Source organism: Strix uralensis, chromosome 12 (assembly GCF_047716275.1).
Source record: "Strix uralensis isolate ZFMK-TIS-50842 chromosome 12, bStrUra1, whole genome shotgun sequence".
Taxonomy (NCBI): domain Eukaryota; kingdom Metazoa; phylum Chordata; class Aves; order Strigiformes; family Strigidae; genus Strix; species Strix uralensis.
Window position 1 is genome coordinate 821,086 of NC_133983.1, and position 9,457 is coordinate 830,542.

Sequence of the window (9,457 nt, forward strand, 5' to 3'; positions counted from 1 at the left end):
CTAATTCCATACTCACGCATTAATAATTGGTATTGCATATCTTCCAGTCTTCGTCAGCATAGCGCCCTTGGTATTGGGATCTTCCACCTCCACCATGAAACTCCTGGGAATTCCTGTGCACTTTTTAAGTCTGGGAACAGACTGAAAATTACTGTCCTGTTAAGAAAAGAAATGCAGACATAGCTCATCTTAAGACCCACACTTAAAACGACATTTCAACCACTATTTTAAGCAGGAAAGGCCTTTAATCCTCTCCTTTTACCTAGCCTAAGGGTTGCTCGACCGAAATACTCTTTTTCCTAAATGAATATAGCCAGGATGCTCCAAAGGCTCGAGCAGTGTTCTGAACGCAGTCGACATTCTTTGGCTCAACTTCAGGGTCCTTAAGGGTGAAATATCCCTCAGCTCCCCATCCCCTCAGAGGAGAGGCACAAACCCCCTCCTCCTCCAAAGCGCAGTTCAGAGGGAGAGCTTAATGCAGGGCTCTGGATCGGCCACTGGGGACACTGATATTCACCACCTACAGATGAAGGTTGAATTCAGAGCTGATGCACGTACGTTCAGTGAGTAACGTTAAATGGCCTGAATACTCAACCAGAGACTTGTGTAATTATAACACGCAAATATTCAATAGATGGGGTCAAGAGAAACGTCATCTTTTTCTACAAAATACTAAAAACTGTAAACTGTCATTAAAAAGAGTTAAGATGAGAAAAATTTGCAGTAACATTGAAATATATAAAAATATACATTAAAGTTCACAGAGAAAGATCTATGCACATATACAAGGACTATGCCCTCGAAGAAAGAAAATTTCCCATTGAAAATCCCAGCTTTCCCTGGAATTTTGAAGGGCTTTGCACCACTGCCATAGAACCTCTGTATTTCAGCCCAAGAGAAACAATTCCTAATAGGGGTATTCATGTAACTGCTGCGTAACTGCCAAGGTAAAACAAGTGAAAAACCAAGTGACACCAGAAGCCCCCCACAATCTTACCCCATTTGTTGGGCAGTTCTTTATATAGTGCCCAGGTTTTCCACAGCGAAAGCAAATATAGGACGGTGGAGGTGGACCCAAGGGTTTCTTCACGTAACTAAAAGGTTTTTGGGAAAAAAAGAAAATGGTATGTATGCGTCTCTCTTGTTCCAACAACCATCTCTACAATGTTTCCATAGTCTTCAAAGAACAGGTAGGACTTTGCCAACACTTACTTGATTGGATCGTACTGACGGCAAGACTGGATCATCATAGCTCGTATTTTATCTTCCTCGGAAGCGTTGGCTTCAGCCAGATTGCCGGTCTGTTTAACAGGTAATTATTGGACACGCACATTAGAAACACGTTTAAGCTCCCCCAGCCAAAGACTCACCCAACCCTGTAAAAAGCAGCCCAGCAGTAGCTGAGGTTGCAGGAAAGCAGCTGCTTCTATGAGCCAGAGTTGTCCCAGAGATGTTCTGGGGAGCCCTTACGCCATCACATGGTGTCTCTGTGCCCGTTAACCTGCTTGGAAGGAGCATTCTTGGGCACTCAAAACCTGAGGCTCTGTTTGTACCTTACATAAAGACTTGTGTAACCAATCCAAATGTCTTCCAAGCAGACTGAAGCTCTGCGTAGAAAAAATTACATTATCCAGTATTTTTAAATGGATTCCTGAGCTCCAGATTATTTGAAGGAGAAAATCTCCGCTGTACATTTAATGGAGATGTATGCAAGTATCCGTGTTTACACTTTGCAGCATTAAAAGGACACACAACTTAAGAGTCAGGGAAGTTGCTTTTGCTCACCGAAATTCAGCTTCAGACACAGAAGCATTAAGAGGAATCAAGCTTTTTATAATTCCTCAGCAAGACAAAAGATTCTTTCCAGCAGAAATTGGACCATGGTGTGCTGTAGGCAGCCCAGACTGCATGTCCCCTGCCTACTCACTTCTTCACGGTAAGTGATTTAACTATGGTCAGCACAACCTGCAGATTTTTTCCTGTTTGCTGTGCCCTTCTAACACACAAATTGTAATAGAAACCTTACGCAGAACTAGACCTTCAAATTACCAAAGCCAGCTGATTTTTTGTAAGTAGCATTTGTTCAAATGTTCTCATTACACACTAGTCCAGATCCCAGCAGGGTCTAAGGGAGGGATGTAAAGGACACGGACCTCCAAGCACCCATCATTCAGAGCAACCACTCATGGTTTTGAGTTTATATGCAAAAGCAACCCACTAGTTTCAACAGTTTATGAAATGGTTGTTTTATAGACACAACAGTAACATAATCCAGACCGACATCTATGAAACCCCTTCCGTTACCATTTACAGAAAACTTTACAGATACTTGACCAATTTGTTTAAACCCAGACAGTTTACAAGACACATCCAAACCCCACAAACCATTGCTAGGCACAGACCATAATTCAAATACGGAATTTCCTACAAGGTAATAACAAAGCAGAAAACTTGTCAACACATTGCCTCCATGCCAAGCCCGTCTGCACTGAGGAGGTTGGAGTATAACAGTATGGAGCTGCTTTACGTTACATTCCTGCATTTTTCTGAAATACCTACATTTTCTCAAAAGCTTTAATGTGTACAGCACTTGGACAGTTTTTCACATTTTAGAGTCAAACTTCACATGAGTTTACAGAACCAACAATTTCTTCTGGTGACTACCTTCCAAAGTAACTGTTGGGGTTTTTTCCCCAAATGTACACAATTTAATTCTGCAGTGAGAGAGGGAAGAGGAGAGTGGGAAGAGATTTCTCGAACTCCAGCCTTTATTTTCAGAAGAAAGAACTAGCCCCTCTGCACGAGGCCCTGCCTCCTCTGTTCTTTAAGACCAGTAATTTGACAGGCTCACACTACGCCTTTTCACAAAGTGCAACCACTAGTGCTTTCCCAGACAAAGTGACACATTGTTGAGCAAAAAATGCAAGCAGTTCCACAGCAAACCATGGCATTACAGCAGCTTCAGAAGGCCACCTCTGCTAATACACTGCACTAACACATTGGGATATTCCTGCAAACAATTAGGCACATTTACACAATTTACAGTCTGCGTTCAAACAAATTAGGGTGTGTTGTCCACTCTCCATAGACTACAAGTTATGAAACTGTGCAGCATTCAGAGAGCGGCTCTATAACTGCAGTGACTAGAAACTCAACCGTAGCCACGCAATTGTCCGTGTTACACAAACGCTTCTATTTTGGCTGTTGCAACCCCCCCCGAAATGTCCATAACTTGCAGCCAGTTAAATTCTTCTGTGAAAATTGTGTCGGTCTCCAACACAAAATTAACAAAAGGTCTGAGAAACAGTAAACAGGTCCTGAAGTGCTGCTTCTTTATGTCTTGAAGATGAGCAATAGTGCAACATTGTGTTGAGGGACTCCCCTTCTGTCCTCCCAAACTGGGAACTACTCTTTACAGGGTGCTACGGAAATATACACACATTCTAAAGTTAAAACCAATACTGTAAATTATTAAAAATTAAGTTTTGTTCACATTACAGCAGTTATCCAGTTATACATCACCGTACAAGACTTAAAAATATGAAGCCAGTGGGGTTTTTTGTTGGTGGTGGTGGGGTTTTTTTAAGTCTTTGACAAGAATATACACATACCTTAATGAGCTGGGCCAGAGCAGTGGGTGCAGAAGAGTCCTCAATCTGTTCACAAAAAATTAAACACATATTCAAGTTGTACAATCGAAACATAGCAAAAGTTAACCTCTACTGTAGTCTGAAAGTCTGCACTCTATCCTCCGAGTGTCACGGAAAGAGACATGTCCAACCTAATGTAATTGTATTGGTTCAAAACAAAGTCCAAACCTATGACAGCTTCAGAGGGCCAACGTGGTTCATGAGAAGCAGCTGAACTCGGTGCGCTGGGTTTTAGGTATTTGCATTTGCAGACAAACTGTGAAACTAAACCGTTTCATCGGATAAAACGGAAAGATCAAATGCAGAACTTAGGAATGCCACTTCAGGTAGCAACAACATTTAAACTCACAGCAATCCGTTAGAGACCTTTAAGTACTCAGAGGAGGCCAAACAATAGCACTTCAGTTATACAGCTTTAGGAACAAATACCCAAGTATTTCAGGACACGAAAAGGAATCTTAGCTGCACAGAACTGTCCTCAAAATGTATGGGATACGTTGATTTTGGGATTTGTTTGAACCGCCAAGTCAAAAGTAAGAAACAGTACCAAGTAGAACAACAATGGTTTCTCAGTGGGTTTTGATAACATCTTCCCAAACTGTTAGGCAAAGAAAGTATTTAAAAACAAAAGCTAAGTGATACAATGTGAAAATGGAAAAAATACACTCAAACAATTTTAATTGCAAGAAACAAAGAGCACACGACAGCCTATACAAACATACTAGCTCTAGACAGACAGATGTAGAACACAGCACCATTGAATTGTGCAAACCTTGAACCTACCTGATCTAAAACCAATCCTACATTATCTGTACAACACAAAGTCATTCAGGAAATATTCCAGCATATTCAATATGAAACACAATGCATCACTAGGCACAAATACCAATATTCACATTAGAACTGTGCAAATGGTGGCATTACTCAGTTTTCACTGTGCTGTGAATCAAATACATGGTCTCTACAACATATACTATGTCTTGCTGCAGAACAGATTAAGTTAATGTTTGGGAGATTAATACGAGGCTACGTTGTTTAGAATTAAGTGCAATGTGTAGAAAAAAAGTGTGAGGTTGTGTTTTTACATACCGCTTTTGGTGTTCCACTCACTGGCTCGGTTCGAGTTCTAGAGGAAGAAATAAAGGTGATGAGAGCTTAGAACAAAGCACTTGTACCCAACCAAAAGCAGTGAAAACAGATTATAAAACCTGAACATCAAGGCATTATGTTCTGATAGTCTAGTGAACGTGGAAATGTATTTGTATACATAAACTGTTCTCTCTTGGTACATTCAGTGCAACTAAAAAAAAAAAAAAAAATCCCATTTCTAGTTTGTCAGCAATTACTGTCCGACTTACAGCTCTAGAACACAACAGTGCCAGAGGAAGTCCTCAGATATTTTGTCTCTGCTGTGTAAGTATCAAAACGATGAAGTCTGTGCTACAGCTTTGTGCTCTTACATAACCAACCATCCAAACAGCGACCCTTGGTCTTTCCTCTGTAGCCAGTATGCCAGAAAGCCAGATCTGAGGCATAAGAATACCTGCCATATCCCACCCCGCCTCCCCCACATGCAAGACACAGTCAAACACTGACAGACTCTTCTGAGAGGGGAACATGCGTATCTCTCTTTACTGTAAAAGCAGTAAAAAGAAGAAAGATACACTCCGAATGCCTCTGTAAACTAATCTCCATACAAAAAGTTAACACACTGCAACCCCTCACAGACTACAGTGCTTTATGGGTACTTACATAAATCGTGTTTTGCTGGTAGTTTTGACTCCTCTAACAGGGACTCTTCTAACAATCACCGAGGAGTTCTTAGGAATCAGGCTGTTATCATCGGTGTATTCTGAAAACAACACCAATACAGAAGAAAACATTAGTCAGTTCGTAAGAATGTATATTAATGTGTAATTACATAGCACTTGAGAGAACCCCTTCACAGACAGAAAAGCAAAATTTTGTATGTGACATGGCACTCCCGTCGTCTCAACACACTAACAGAACCTTTCAAGAAGTCTTCAGGTTTGAGAATCAAACACCAGCAGCAAAACCTTTTCCATTCTTTTCAAACACTTTGGATGCCAGCAGCAAAATGGTCTCAGAGGTCACTAAAGGAGAGTCTGCTCATGCCTGAGGTTCTTTCCTGACCTAGCTCAAGTTGCTTTTGCTTCTGTTAGGCTACAAACCCGAGAGATCTTTGGAGAGGAACAAACCACAGCAAAGTCTCACCTGCGTAAACCAGATTCTAAAGTCTGACCAGCTTACCCTGCAACAAAGCAGGCGCTCGGCTAAAGCATGAAAACTCTGCGCCGCTGCTTTCCGAGCTGTTCCCTAAAAACGATTCCCCTGGGCTGCGAGTGCTGGGGACTGACAGAACACAGAAGAGAGCCGCCAGCTCTCTGCTTCTCGGGGCTTCGTCCATCGACAGCCACACTGTCAGCTGCTCAGGGCTGTACATGCGAATGCAAACGGAACTGGCAGTGCTGGAGTTTGGATCACAGGAACCTGAGGGGTTTTTTGAGCTTGCTTTCACACGTAGGGCAGAACTGGCTCCAACTAAAGTGGTGTCTCCTCTCTTAAGCTAATCATCTAGCTTGAATAAGCCAAAGGGACGCGAATTCTTTCAATTCACTTTTTGCAGAGCAGAGAGACTCAAATGAAATTAATTACGAAGACAAGTCTTCTGAAAAGCCTTTTGAAACCAGAGCGTGCCTGAAGGTCTCCATGCTTTGCCTTGGCTTACACCGTGTTCGTCTTCTGAAGAGGAGGAGCTACCTGAGACACTTTGACTGAGTGAGCCTCAAATGTGAAGATCTCCCATGAGTGAGTCTCACATGTAAAGACGTCTCCATGAGAATGGTTTATATATTGTACTTGCACAAGCTGGATATGACTAAATGTTTTAAAGCACCATCAGCAGCCATGCCCTGTGATCTGCCTACAGTTTTAACTATTAAAAGCCGTTACCTATGGAGGCCGAATCAGAACAATGGCCCGAAAGCCAAAGTTGCTGTGAAAGTACTACTAATGACAAAACCCAAAGCTTTTACAGAAGTCATACCCTGAAACCAACGCCTAGAGCTCTGCTCAAATGGGGAATCTCACCATTACACAGCCACCTGTCAGGAAAGGCCTGAGATGGGACTTTTTGATGTCGGAGGAGCTCAAAGAGCACTGAGGCTGACAAGCAACGGGGAGATGATGCCAGCTGCAGCTCTGGAAGCCCAAAGCAGCTGTTTCCACCTGCTGAACGGAGTCATACAGAGTGTTCTTTCTGGTCCAGATCACAAACCACTGGACTGAGATTTCAGAGGCACAGGATAAGTAACAGTGGCTCCACAAAAAGGCAGGAGTTTGCTACGCCTGTGCCCAGCTGAGGGTTCTGGTAGGTCTGCAGAGGATTGCAGGTGGCAGCACCTCTCCTCGAGGGAGGCTGTGTATATGAGGACAGCAACCAGTGCACTTATTCGCCAATTCTGCAAGCGTGCAGAGGTCAGCTGGAACATGCACAACAGGTGTATGATGCAAAGAGAGGAATGGGTCCTCTTTTTGTATTTTATGACAATTCACTGACCATTAGAAGCATTGACATCTGCCTTCTGAATAGACTGTCCTTGCATGAGATATATATAGACAGAGGGAGGGATGCTTGTTTTCAATCCACTTGTGAAGTGCACAGGGAGGAGACCTCCAGCCATCTAATACCAGACTGATAGAAAAATGAATTCCCCTTAAAAGTCAATCAGTACACATTGAAATGGATCAACTGAAAACTGAAGAGTGACAATAACCTGGTGAAGTAAAGGCTTTACTTGCGCAGGACACTTATCACGGCACATATTTGTATGTGGGACTTGAAGCATCCCACCAGCTGGGTCACTGAGGCAGAGGATTTGTGGAAGAGGGTTTACAAACAGCGGAGTGCGCTGCCGAGGTAGTTCTGTGAAGGGACCTGACACCTGTTGGCTTTCATACATTTATTTTTCCTTCACGTCAATTAATTGAGTTCATTTTGGTGATGAAATCTGTGTCAATGATGAAATCTGGTGAAGTCAAACAATGTAGACTTAAAAGTTAACTTTTTTGGTTTTAAATAGGAAAGGACTAAAGCTGGAGCATTAGTCCTGAAGTCCCTGGAAATTTCTGTTTGCTCCCTTTGAATTTAACAGCTGCCAGCTTAGTCTAACAGCTCTCAGACAAAACTGGCATCTGCCAGCAGGAGCCTGTTCCCCGCAGGCAGCAACATCCCGTGTAGCTGCGGGGCCTTGGCAACTACCAGTGTCACTCTGCCTCGCCACGACTCCACATCTGCAGATTGAGCAGCGACATCACGCTCAACAGGGCTACTTTTCACACTTGTCCAAGCAGAGCTCCAACAGAAATGTTCAACAAAGCTGGAGCCAACACCATTGTTGATTCCCACTCCCTTCTAGCACAAAACTTGTTTTACTGCCAGTGATGGCCGGTAAGTGGCTACTGGGCTTTTGCAAGCACTAGACGTTGCACATCGACCACGTAGTCTCCTACGCCCAGCTCCGTGTCTAACAACAGATCGGAACGGCTCTGTGAGGTCCCCGCACAAGCCACAGCTACCGACGGTGGCCGAATCGCACTGTCCCTTCCCACCTCACTGAATCGCTGGCGCCACTTGCCCTCCCAGTTCCCCGCACGCTGGCGGGACGGGCCCCAGGCTGACTCACGCCACGTGGGGACAAGCCACAGAGAGCAGAGTGTGGCTCCCGCAGGCCGTGGCCGCCGCCAGCCGGGCAGTGCCCGAGGCCCCGTGCCCGCCGCCCCCACGCACCTTCTCCGGTCTGGGCGTTGGATATCTGCAGCTCGCAGTTGGTCACCTTCAGCTTGTGGCGGCCCATGATCTGGCGCTTCAGGTGGCCCAGGGAGATGTTGAGGCCGCTGAAGGTGACCGTGTCGTACTGCAGCAGGGAGAAGAACTTGTAATGCACGCACGGCATGGCTGATGTTCCACTCGCTGGCTCGGTTCGAGTTCTAGAAGAAGAAATAAAGGTGAGGAGAACTTAGAACAAAGCACTTGTACCCAACCAAAAGCAGTGAAAACAGATTATAAAACCTAAACATCAAAACATTATGTTCTGATATGTTCATTATGTTCTGCTGGTAAGGACTTTGTGAGTCCCAGCTGGGAATGGCCTAACAGGCCCATGTGGGCCTAGGACTCAAAAGATGGTGCAAGTCCATCACAGAGAATGGGATTTTGCCATCTACGTGCCAGTACAGGCATCCAGAAGGTAACTGCTGCCTTTATGACACTATTCAGCAAAAGTGTTTATTTTGTTTGGTGCTTCCAAGCTTACGCCAAGCGAATACGGCCAGTGGGTTCCTCTCTCTCTGAGGGCCATCTATTCAGAAGATGAAAAGCCAGGAAAACAATCCCCCGTCTCCGCAAAAGGAGGCTGGTGCTGTGTGAGGAGCCAGGGCTCTGACACGTGTACATTGACCCTCCTGCTCCGAGGGGGAGCCGCTGCCCACGGCTGGGCCACCCGCTGCCCCGCGCTGCGCCTCAGGGACTTCACCTCGAGGAACTGCTCTGGCTTCCACAGTTATTAACCTCAGCTACTACTGCCGTGCTTGTCAGAAGCCATGCCGGGACACAACTACTGAACAAAACTGACCCAAGTCAGCAGGCGACATTTGGATGGGGCTTTGGAGCCCAACAATAATTAATTGGTCTCTTCCAAGCCCACCAAACCCTTAAGCACACGTACCGTTTTACTCAGGTGATAACCACGGGAGGGAGAGGCCACAGTCTCTCCAAATCACCTCGT

The 9,457-nt window shown here is 44.7% G+C and overlaps 1 protein-coding gene across 1 annotated transcript; it reads right to left on the minus strand.

Annotated features, from left to right (window-relative positions):
- Window positions 1-4,511: 4,511 nt before the first annotated feature.
- Window positions 4,512-8,626, minus strand: LOC141948910 (E3 ubiquitin-protein ligase RBBP6-like). The gene is made up of 3 exons (XM_074881925.1): window positions 8,461-8,626; window positions 5,403-5,502; window positions 4,512-4,776 (listed from the first exon to the last, which is right to left on the minus strand). Exons 1-3 carry the CDS (start codon window positions 8,624-8,626, stop codon window positions 4,692-4,694), a joined length of 351 nt encoding a protein of 116 aa, XP_074738026.1. The 3' UTR covers window positions 4,512-4,691.
- Window positions 8,627-9,457: the final 831 nt, after the last annotated feature.